The sequence below is a fragment of the Epinephelus lanceolatus genome, chromosome 16 (genome assembly GCF_041903045.1).
Source record: "Epinephelus lanceolatus isolate andai-2023 chromosome 16, ASM4190304v1, whole genome shotgun sequence".
Classification (NCBI taxonomy): domain Eukaryota; kingdom Metazoa; phylum Chordata; class Actinopteri; order Perciformes; family Serranidae; genus Epinephelus; species Epinephelus lanceolatus.
Window position 1 is genome coordinate 20,358,198 of NC_135749.1, and position 12,656 is coordinate 20,370,853.

General features: G+C 42.8%; 1 protein-coding gene across 1 annotated transcript in view; it reads right to left on the reverse strand.

Moving 5' to 3' along the window:
* tshz1 (teashirt zinc finger homeobox 1) overlaps nucleotides 1-12,156 on the reverse strand; it is a 35,251-nt gene extending 23,095 nt beyond the window's left edge. Inside the window, exons 1-2 of the mRNA XM_033637703.2 lie at nucleotides 11,958-12,156; nucleotides 11,162-11,797 (exon numbers count right to left, since the gene is read on the reverse strand). Coding sequence (XP_033493594.2) covers nucleotides 11,162-11,201 — 40 coding nt within the window. The 5' untranslated portion in view covers nucleotides 11,202-11,797; nucleotides 11,958-12,156. The remainder of the gene's footprint in view (nucleotides 1-11,161; nucleotides 11,798-11,957) is intronic.
* Nucleotides 12,157-12,656: the final 500 nt, after the last annotated feature.

The following is a 12,656-nucleotide window of genomic DNA, read 5'->3' on the forward strand; positions in this document are numbered from 1 at the left end:
TGGCTACACTAGACATCCTTCATTGTTGTATTTACGTCAAAGTTCAGTGTTGTTGCAGACTATCACACAAACATTATTCAATGTCAAACTGTTTTCAGGGTGGTTAGTTTGATGCAGCGACAGGCCTGTCATCATGTTCCATCGGAGGCAGATGGACCAGAGACAGACAAGTAAACAGGACAACAGTTGGGTCAACAGACAGGCAGAGACAGGTGATCACAAACAGATGCTCAGGTGGACAGCGAGTTAGACAGACAGACAGAGTGATGACAGACACACACTGACAGAGGAGACGTTTGGGTGTACAACAGGCCTCCCGCTGTTCTCTCTGAGACAGACGACTTAGAGGGACAGAGCTGAGCTTATACCCCCCCTGTGATTGTCACTGTCTGAGACAACAAGGCAGCTCAGGGAAGATTTGGGAGGAATTTTTGGGGGTAGCATGTGGCGTTATTGAATCGCCTGGGATCCCGAGTCATTATATCCCCTTTCAACTGCTCATCAAGCAAACGACTGTTTAAAGATTACTTTGTGTAACCTCGAGCAAACTGTGGTCAATGGCTTCCTTTTAAATGTGGGAGTCAAACAAAACTGAACAGCGCAACACCAACAAAATATGCTTTGATTCTTTTCCTGTGCAGCATACTTTATGGGAATGGAAATGTCTCTCGGAAAATATGTGACAGTCATGTGTTTAGACTTCAAAGACTTAACTGCCCTGTGACCTCGCAGATTTTTTACAACTCAGAAGTGTGACTGCAGGATGTCGCTGAAATCAGACTATCGCAAAAGGAGGTCCTTGAAATATGAGAAGGAGGCCAGTGGGCCTGAAAGGGTATATTACGCTCTCCTTTTCAGATGTCGAGTTCATGTTCTTGTAACCAGTTCACTGACTCTTGAGCATTCGGTGAAGGAGAGAGCACGTGCGATAGATGAGGCCGAGAGACAGGGAGGAAGATGAAAGAAAATATGAGCAGGGTAGAGGAGAATTGAGTCAGTAAGATAGAGATTGATGACAGATAGGAAGATGAGGAAAGGCTTACAGGGAAGGAGAGAGGGGGGCAGTAATCCCAAAAAAAAAAAAAAAAAAAACGAGGAGGGAGAAAGAGAGAGAGAGAACAGGCTGAGATAAAGATGAAGAGGTGAGGGGAGGATGGCAGTGGCACTACACCAGGCTGCAGCATGACCTTCCCCAGCGTCCGCTCTCAAGGACAAAGTGTCATCTGTTAACTGTATCCATTCCCAGATGGCTTATCTGTAGTAAACTACTGTCCAAAAAAATGATATTCATTGCGTCTCAACCCACCTTATCAGTTAAATAAACACTCCTTTGGGGGAAGAAATTTCCACCCCCCTGACTTTCGTCCACTTGCACCAACTGCTGAGGCCAGCTTTTATCTATGTTATAAAAACAAGTACCTTTCTTCTCATGATATACAGCACTGGTTCCCACCATTTCCTGCACTGCAAGCTCTTCATGCAGGCTCCCTTTAGAGCTGTAAGGAGTAACTTTATCACTAGCTGCTGCTTCGTTTGCATGTGTAATTAATGTTACTGTTCTCATGTTTTACAGTGGGGTTATATTCAAAACACCAACAACATACAGCTATCATGTGCATATATATTCCAGCCCATATCCATCCTTTGCCTTAACAACCGCAAAAATAAACAAAATACACTAATTCTGTTTGGAAGCCTCCAGCCCTTCTGGGGTTGTTTTATAGTTGGGCGTAAAGAATTGATGCAACTCTCCGTTACAAAGTTTTCATTTTCCTTTTCTGAACTTTAATGGAATTTCTGCTGAGATACAATATTCAGCCAAAAAGCACTGCAGTAGTTAGTGCCTCGAAATGACTCTTGTTTCTCTGCACTGGACAGTTTCTACAACTGTTTCATTGTGGACACTGAATGTTAGCATCCCCCTTTTGAAATCAGTAAGAACGTTCCAATTCATCAGCTTTCACCTAAATAAGTAAAAAGTAAAGTTGTGTACTGATCCAACATTTTCTCTCCTGATGCCATCGATGAGGATCCGTCACATGATCTGCTTATTTAGACCAGTACAGACCCTAATGTGGATTGGACTGGTGCATTCGTAGCTAAGAAATTAAGTTTCCTTTTAACGAAGGGCCTACAACGCTATCTTTAATTCACAAGTAGCCCACTCACCAGAATAAATGTTGCCATTGTACATTTCTACAAACAAAGGATTTGTATAGGCACAAAAACTACTTGGTTATGTTTAGGATAAGGTCAGTATTTGGCTCAAAATACACTACTCTGGTGGCACAATCATGGCTGGAAACGCAGCAATGTCTCTGTAAAAACAGCCACTCATCATGGCACTATCAATGCTGCAAACACAGCGACAAGTTGCTAGAAAACACGCGCATTTGGTGGCTGAAAAGCTGCTGAAAATACCACAATAACTCGTTAAGAAACAACCAGTTTTGTTGTTAGTTGGTCTCCAATAGTGGTCTGCAGCTTGGCAGACGTCTCATCTAGGTGTCACACCATTCATCATCCCCTCTACCTCCTGATGACAAAGTCAGCTCATGTACTAAAACCTTGAAATGAAACAAATAAATGTAACGTATAACGTATCCATGGTGTGCAGAAACGTACAATGCCAACATTTTCCTCTAGCGACTGGGCTGCCACAAGGTGACAAAATGGTGTTTTCTAAAATTTCACAGTGGTTAACAGGTTTTTGTTTTTGGTATTATGAGAAGACGACAGTGAAAATGCTTCAAATCACCATACTAGAAAGCATAAATTACACATACTCCACACTGATTGTTTCAGTTTGAGATACGACTGAGAGCAGCACCGTGTATCACTGTAGCAGTCACATGACAATTTAGTGGTGAAAGTGGTTTCTATAACTAGACTTAGTGTAATTTAAAACATAATTAACATAATCAACTTAAACATAATTTAATTGTCCTATGAAGTGAATTAAATTATGATTATATTAAACTGTTCTGCATCCTCTGGGGAGCTCCTGAGACAAGTTCAAGAACTAAACTTTGACAATCAAAAAAGAAATACTGTTTTTGTCTCTCCATACACAGCTGTAAAGATAACTGGCAACAGCAAAGCAAGCGTATGTGCTGGCGTGCGTGTCTGCAGTATAGCACAGGCGCATATAATCAGCGGCTAATAACAACACGGTGGGAGTCGCTGCCCCACCGTAAATCAATGGGCAAAATAATTGCTAATACACTGGTTATCGATTAGCGTGCCCGCCATGCTCTCATTTTCTGGGGCGACCGTGGCTAAGCGCTAAAGCAGTGACAAGGGTAAAGTGTTATTTCTCAAAAAGGCACGGAGACAGACAGCTGGGCAGGAAAAAATGACTACAGGGCCTCGGCAGTAATTCTTAATTGACACCTGTCAGAGCAATGGCAGCAGTCACAGCTGCTGCAGAAGAACGTCTACCCAAGTCCTGTTCATCTGTCACTTTTAATACCTTTTCTTCACAGCCCCTCTTTCTCTCCCTCTGTTTTCTTCTCCCCTCTCACCCACACCCTCTCTTACCTAAGCTGCTTCAACCCAGATGTTCAAGGCTGGTTAACAGAAGCAGCACAACTCGAGGGCTGGGTCGTACAGGGCCTCCAGTGGCAACTCACTCACTTCAACACTGTTTTTTAATGTTTACTTTGAGGATCAAAGGCAGTTTTTCAGTCTTAGCTTAACGGACTGAGCTCTTGACTCAAGTATCGGCAATATGAGGGAGCAAGAGATTCAATAAAAAAGGAGTACTGAGAGTAATTTAAACCTCAGTGCGCCTGCTGTGGTGGCCATGTATCTCCAGCCTTATCTCTAGCATGATCACCACGATTACTGCAACAGGCGCCGCCTCAGTGGCAATTTCTAATACATCAAGTGTAGAGCTAAAAAAAAGAGAAAAAAAAAGAAAAGAAAAAGGATGCAGAGTAATTTGTGAGATCACGCGGGCAAAATGCAGAAACAAATATCTGAATCAGAGTCTTTTTTGGCTTTGGACAAATTAGATCACAGCAGCCAACGCTGGCTAACTCTGTCTCTCCAATAACGGCGTCTGTCTGGCGTACAGAGCATCAATCATGCAAGGACACAAACAATACACTGGTGTAACATTACACTGTAATTGATAACTAAGACCATAAAGTGCATTTATACTAAAGTACTCAGACGACAGACATACAAGACCAAACACACAGAATACACACTCCACACTAGAGGCTCCCCTGAGTGCACACTGACCTCTGAGTGTACCCTGGACCTCCCGTCATCTTGCCTTAATATCATCACTTCCCATTTTTCTTTTTGTCCGCATCTTTTTCACACTTAACCCCATTCCCGTGTCTTTTTAATGTTAAACTACAAATGTTAGTGTGAGGAAGCAGTTGCAGCTGGCCCACTTTTAGTGTCTGATTGCCCACAATCCTTTGCTACTTTGCTAGAGCCTATAATAATAGTGAGATATTCCAAAGTGTGAAGCTTCAAGCAAAGTTTCAGTTGCCTAAAATTGAGTCTAATATCTGGAAATCTTGTTTTCTTAAGATCAGGTTAAAATATGTTGAGTGTTAAATCCCTAAACAGAGTTGCAACAATTAGTCAGTTATCAGACAATTAATCTGCAACTATTTGATAACTGGATAATCTTTTTTTTTTTTTGTTTTCAGCTTTACAAATGTGAGGATTTGAAGCCTTTTTTTGTCGTTCATGATGGTAAACTGAATATCTTCAGGTTTTAGAGTGTTGATCGAACAAAACAAGACATTTTAGAAACGTCACCTGGCTTTGTGAAATTACAATGAGCAATTTTCACTATCTTCAGGCTTATATGGACCAAACATTTGTTGATTAACTGAGAAAATAATTGGCAGATTAATTTGTAATTCCTTTATGAGAAGTAATTTCACTCACAAGGCCATCAAAAATAGCGTCAATGAAGAAAAGGTAACGCCTGCACGCTTACTCCATGACACAAAAGCTGTGTCAATTCGATATTCGTCAGGTCAAAATGTTCGAAAAGTGGAAGCCACACTTATATTTATACATAATGCACACCAATAGGCTAACTAGCTTTATGATGGCAGGTGTGGTCAACCATCCAAACCACTCAGGGTTTGATTAAAGTACATATGCAAAAAGTACATAAAGAAAAAGCAGTAATACACAAGCCATATTGCAAAATATCCAACAATATATCTCAGTTTGTAAATCATATCAAATTCATTATCCCATATGTCAATCTACATCACTTACATTCAAAAATATCTTGTATAACGTAAGGGGTAAACAGCCGAAATCTTGAATACATGGATAGAATTGTTAGTTGCAGCCTTATCCATGACTTCAGATGGCCAGGTTGAAGGCCCACAGTCACATATGCTGTGTGAAATCCATATGTTTGTGTTGGACACAAGGTGAATAAGTTCTCAGCTAGTGTACACGTACATATAAGGCGATCGATAGAATTTATTTTATAAACCCTGCCTGTGATTTCACCCTCTTCTCCTTCCACCCAACTGGCTATTTTACTCAATCAGCAGCACAACTCTGTGTGTGTGCCACACAACAATCAGCAACACCATAAACCCCTCCAGGAGAAGTCATGTGGATGATTTCATTCTTGTTATTATTCCTGTTATTATCTTACATCCCCACTGTACATGGTGGCTTTTGTTGTGCAGCTGTTTTGAATCAAAGCCAAGAAGTCTTTTTGCAAATGGAAAACAGAAACAGCGAAAAAAAGAGACAATAAATACACGCAGGATGTGTTTAGGAATGAGGATGCTCGTGAGTTTTCATTCCCGTAAAAATGACCTTGTTTTCTTTACTTCTTTTGTCGAGCCTCCTTGTGTCGTGCTTGAGTGAAAATCCAGGTTTTCCTGCTTCCTCTGAACCTCATTAAGCTCTGGGATAGTTTTACCTCGCGGCTGCAGCGCTGAATGCCTTTACATCGTCACCCTGCTGGCGAGCCTAATTCCCACATATTTTCAATCCGACCCTCTCTTTTCCATAAGAGCAGTCATCGATCTTCATTTGTCACTTAACCTCCACGAAGATGAGGACAGAGAGTGTAGTTGTGCGAGTGTGCGTATTAGTGTGTGTCTTTGATTTCCTGAAGGCCTACTGGCACTGACACCACATGCAAATGAAACTGCGGGTGTAGCAGAGTGTGGGATAGCAAATATATCCACTGACTCCTTCAGTCAATGTCACCTGTTAATGGCACTTTACATACACTGCCTTATCACAGGATCAGAATATTTCACATTCATACACGCACACATACACACACATGCGGGGGGTTGCACAAACTCCTCGTCTTGCTCAGTGACTCGTGCACACACACACACACATACACACATAAACACACCGGTGTGCTCTGTTCTCATCTGCAGACTTTTCACTTCAAATAACATTTTTTTTTTCCCTCACAGCGCGGCTTCAACTCCTGACAAATGTCATTAAATACTTTATCAGAAACATCCTGATAAAACCAACACAAGGTTCCAAGGCGATGGCTTCTTAGTTGACAGGTGCCGTGAGCTAAATTTCTGCAGAGGAAATACAATGCAAAGTAACAACAACAACAAAATGTATTAATGCTGCTCGGCTTAGAACTTTGTTCCTGTTCTGTCAAACAAACCAAAAAGCTGTTACCGGAAAGATCAGAGGGAAAGGCAAAGCATTAAGAACATCTTTCACATCCAATGGAAGCCACATGTATTCAGCTATTCTTTAAGCAGTGAAGACTTGCACTGCATATATACTGTACGGCTGTTTACAGTGAGAGGTCACGTACACCCAGATTTGAGACTACAACCACTCGTTACAGGAGTGTTTGTGTCCAGCACAGCTTCACAAGTCACACATTTGTCACGTCACACTGCAAGCAACCTCTGCTGTTGAGTGTACACTGGAACAACTGGCGGTGGGTGTCTGAGAAGAAGTGGCTAACACCGAGTTGATTATATCAAGGCAGCTTGCAGACTTGACACCTTGCTGAATTTGTAAGCATTAATCGGTGGGGCCCTGTCACTGATCCGTCAGCTACCTGGATAATTAGGGACCACGGCTAACGATGCCGTCGGGAAGAAGGGAAGCTCAACTTCTCCCCCACCCACAAGTCATAATTAAGAGACTCCTTTTGCATTGAGGTGGTGATAGTGGCAGTAAAGAGGGGGGATCTGTTTAGGCAGCCGCTGATGTCAGTGGAGAGGCTCACGAGGCGAGGCACTGTCTGTGCGTCCTGTACCTCATTGTGGCTTCAATCTGGACAAATGTTGCAGAGCGCTTTAATTAAACATGCTGAGCTAAGCGATACAGACAGATCATTAAATTGTAGCACTGACGTCCGTTTATTGGAGACACTGAATCATACATATTAAAGAAATTAACAGCATCCACAGCCTCTGACTGTAACCCGAGTGCTTGATTTATGTTTAGAGTGCTAAACTTTTTAATTAGTGGCATCAGTGTGTGAGTGGCCAAACCCAGCCAGTTGCCTAACATTTCTATCAAGAGAGCAGACAAAGGCAAGCTAATTACGGTCTTCAGCTATGAGGGAACGCATTTCCACACGGTCATGTTTGACAGTATCGCAGCATGTCACTTTCTCTCCCTTCATGACCTGTACTAATTCTGTCAGAGCAGAAACTGCTCTCTCTGCTGTCAGTGCAGATAAGAATCCAGCACAGGATCAAATATTTCTAAACTTAAACATCTAAGAGTGAAAGGAAACTGAGTGGATTTCAGATTCCCTGCTTAATTCAAGTGAAGAACAGTGAGTACAAAGACGTCTATCCCACACACTGACGGACCTGTATCCTGTTCCGTCCCACTGCGGATTGGTCACCCACAGTTTGCCCCGCCTCTTCCTCTGTCTCGGTAAAACTAAATGTTGGGCAGAACAGGTAATAAAAAATGCTAGTTTTTTATATAGACCTTTTGAACTCCTGTGGAATAAATCTACCACAGTGTCACACCGTAATCACTCTGACGTGTTGAATGATTAGTTGACAGATTCATTACTTAGAGTGACAGTGTTTGATTTAAGATATTGTGGCTGGCAAACTAAAAGCGAGAGTAGACGTGCAGCAAAACCATTAATTTCCCGACAGCAATCAAAACTGTGACCTCAGTATCAAGGCAAATACAGAATTATGGCTTCCTGGTATATCTTATATACAATATCTCACATCTACAACCTAAATTAATTACTTGTTATCTGGCTGTCATATGTACAGTAAGGTGCCATATTTATACATGCTAATGCTACTGATTCAAGACTCCCATATAATGTATGGTTTGCTTTAAGGGGCGCTAAAAATAGATGCAGTTAGTATCAAACTCTTTATTTTACCAAATGTTTTTGATCATTGATTAGCTAATAAATGTCAGAAAATATTGAAAAATTACCCAATGTAACAAATTGTTTTATCTGGCAAACAGTCCAAAATAAAATAAAATAAAATTAATAAATAAACAAAATTTGCAACATTACACAAAGAAAAGAAGCAAATCGTCACATCTGAGGATGCAGAACTAGAGAATAGTCGCCTTTTTACAAGCCAAATGATGAAAACGAAAAGTGTTGCCGATTAATTTTCTGTTCATCGACTAATCGTTCCAGCTTATTTCAATTTCACGTGATCAAAGGCAACACTGGCACAATGACATTACTTTTACACCTAACCTGGAAAGGTCAATACAAGTTAAACACATAAAATTTTATCACAAATACGAAACAAAACTGGCCCCTTTTAAAATTCCACCTCCGAATTCATTTTTACTCTCATTTTAATCACTTGTTATTGCTGCATTGTTTACCTCGAGGTCCTGTGAGAAATACCTCCCAACACAACTGCACTTCAGTGAGAGGAGACAAGGGGGAAAAACGGAAAATGACGACAAATGACTGCAGCAAAAGTCTCTCCTGCTCAAATTGCACTGCACTGAACTCAACTGCCAAAACTAACAGATGCAGTAATGCGGTTCCAAATGAAAGAACACTGATGTATTGTCACTGGTCATAAAGTAGATAGGGTACAGCGCCATTACAGGGTCTAAAATCATCACTGTGACTGATGAAACAGAGCCCATTTGAAATGGCATACAAAGAGCCATTGAAACCTCTCTCCCTCTCCCTCTGAGGAGCGTACGCAACATTTTGTTTTAGTGCAACTCCAAAGTGACAAATCCAGGTTGTGGAAATATCTGGTAATGCATTGTAAGAAAAAAAATAGCCTGTGTTTAAAGGTGCGTGTGCGCCATTTCACCGAGGACATACACACACTTCAGTAGAGGTGTTTAAGTTTTTGGATTGACCATAAGTCACGCTGTGGAAATAACGCAGAGACAAAGCCTGCCAAGTTTGGATTGACCATTACTGCCTGTGATGTATGTGTCTGTCACAAAAACAGACAATTAAATCAATATTCAAAAGCTGAGCCGGAATGGGGCCACTTCAGAGCTCGGCTGAGTGACCAGAAGAGGCTGGAAAACAGGAAACACTTTCTTTTCTTCCCCCCTCCATGCTCTCTTTTGGGGATTTCGCCGCTATTTGTGGCGGAGGTATAAACCGACACTATTCACTTTCAGGCCTGTTCTTCAAACACATTTCTCTCTATCCATCACTAAAGCCTGGCGTCAATTAGAAATTACAGCCCCACCGAGTTCAAAGTCTTTCTGTCACAACCTTGATTAAGTCTGCTTAACCTCACATTTCCACCGCCTGCTTAACATTCTACAGCTGTTTTATTCGGCTTTGGTCATTACTGCACAAACTTCAAAGGCTCCTCTTCTCCCCCCCCCGTCATTTGGAAATGCATGTCAATCACTCACATCGCCCAGGGACATCAAATGGATTCAGGCAAACATGCGATTCTCTCTCAGAACAGTTCACGTCTGGTCAACTTAACGACAACATGCAGGCACGACTGTCAGAGGGAGATATGTGGGAGCTGAGACAGAAATTGTGGCGTTGAATTTCTCTGTGAATTTGTCATTATTCACTTTTGTGAGGTGTTTTCTCTAAAAAAAAAAAAGCTTGTGCAGTGTGATTGCAACACTTATTAATGAAGTTGCTCATCTGAGACACACCTAAATACTATAATTTACATTTCTTTATCTAATATTGAGCAAGCCACAGACTTTATCACTGCTGTATTCATGTTGAGGTGTATATATGTTGCTGCCTCTTCAACATTTATGGCAGATTCACACTTCCTTCTCTCCTGGATGGACACAGAGGTCAGGTCAAGAGCTTGCAGTGACCATTAGAGGTAACCTCCCCACTTCACCCTGCAGTGTTTTGGGGCTATTTCAGTATGAGATGCTTCCCTGTGATCTCGCTACGCCCCAGCACCCCTCCTCCCCTCCTCCCTTGTTCCCTCCCCCTTGGGTATTAATCGCAAAGTATTTATCCCGCTTGAGAACTTTTCTTTCAATTTGTCTTTTCTTTGCTCCTCGGCGGGGGCAAAAAGTTATCCTTTGAGGGAGTCCAGCTACCGGGGCGCATGCGTGTCTCTATGGTGAATGATTTACTGATGTTTATCAGGAATGAATAGATCAAAGGCAGTCGCATGACAGGCGATCAATCAAGCATCAAATCAAGGATGGCAATCCCAGAGCGGAACACAAGCTGAAAATACGCCACTTTTCTTTCTCTCTCTCTCTCTCTTCTTTTTTTTCTTTTTACTGGCACCAACACATCAAACACGTTAGCCTGTAAAAATGAGATAAGATGAGCTTTGTTTGGAGAACTTGGATGCTGGCAACCTCGTGGAGGATCAGCTTTAAAGCGTTGAAGTGCAGCTGAGCGCATTCATTTCTCAAGAGGCAGAATTGGCACCGAGGCATGGCTGCGTAAATGAAACAATGCTGTTGCCAGTCAAACACGCCTTAGATTAGTAGCAATAAACTTATTATGGGCTGTTGAGATGTTGGAAAACTATGCATGGTGAAATTTTGCTTGGCTCCACAATGAAAGCACATGAGAGGTCCTGCTGTCCTTGTGCTGTGCCCTGCAATCAGGCCTGTACGCTGCTGTGTAAACTTGTCTGCACACTGATCCCTGGCTGGTTATGCTGGGGGAATAAATTGCGTGTGTGTGTGTGTGTCTGATGCTTGGTGGGTGTTTGTTTGGAGGACCGGGGCTTACCTGCTGACCGCCGCGGTGCTTGCTGCTTTCTCCTCGGCATGCTGCTGCAAGACTTTCCGCTTGACTTTTCATGCAGAGATCAAAATAGCGGACGAGCTGGAGAGGAAACCAAAGGAGGAAATCAAAGCCAGCAGCGTTTCCTCAGTTCTTCAGCGGGATGTTAGAATGAAAGTGTAGATCCCTCGCAGGGTGGAGAAGTCTCTTTCTATATCGATGCAAGTGGAGGTTTAATCTCTGATCATTTTAGAGTCGTTATGTCCGGAGATAAAATGCAGCTTACAAATGATTTAAAGCACACAGGGCACAGAAGTCCGTTAACTTCTGCCGATCACAGAAACTCATCGCAGGCTGGCTCGGTGAAAAACTGGCGGAAGCTCCGTGCGGATCTCAGTCTGTGGAGGGGGGGATACGGACAGCTGCCGGAGCTGCTCGCCGCGTTTCCATCAAAAGATCTTCACACCACTCACTGTACTATTTCATGCCTCTGTTCACAGCAAAAGTGGAGACAACGGAGCTCCTCTTCTTGCGTTTTTTTTAACTCACTCGGCGGTGGAGACGAGTCCAAACTGCGCTGTTAGTGCCTTGCTCCCCTCCGTCCGCCCGTCCAGGTGCCAGCTCCGGTCTCCAAGCTCCGCTCTTTGGAAAGGAAATCAGTGGAAAAAAGAGAGGAAAGAGTGACACGTTAGCCAGACTGGGTGTGTGTCAATCAGTCAAGTGTGTGTGCGGAGAAAGCCCGCAGCAATCAGCTCACACCCCGTCTTCCCGAAAAACACCCCCCAGATAATGAAATACTCACATATACGCCGTCCGTCCGATTGTCAACACAGACACTTGACGAATTTCTCAGAAAGTCATCACAAAACACACCGAGCAGGCCCGCCCTCTGAGCCGCAGACTGTGTGCTCACTGTTGTTGTTGTTGTTGTTTGGATTTATTATTGTTTATTCTAAAGAGCGCAACGAGCGTCCCTGGATATTCTCCGCAGTGAAATGTGCGCACATTGGTGATGCGCGGTGCGTTCAGACAGCTCCCACTGATAGACAGACACATCCAGCTGCCTTTCCGGCCTCTCCTTTACTCCACCCCTCCACAAGCGTCACCCTGACAGTCAGAGCCCACCTGTCAATCTGCGGGTCTAATTGTTCACTGGGATGGCTTTCATTTCAACGCCTTCGTGTCTGCGCACATATGCAGGAGAGGCGCGTCCTGTGCGTCAACATGCGAGTGGCCGATTTGTAAACTTGCAGGAAAACAGCAGAATGAGAGGTGCCTCGAAAAGTTGACGTGCAGCGTGTGTGTGTGGGGGGGGAGAGATTTCTAAAAACCAACATGAGATTTGGTATAATAGTCACTGCTACAGTTAAGGTACAGCATCAATACACATCCTGACTTTTAATTTGCAACACATACCCAAATAAGCAAATAAAAAAAGATAGATTGTATCAACCAATAAACCTATTAATCTTTGTTGATCCGACACAAGGAGGATAATCTT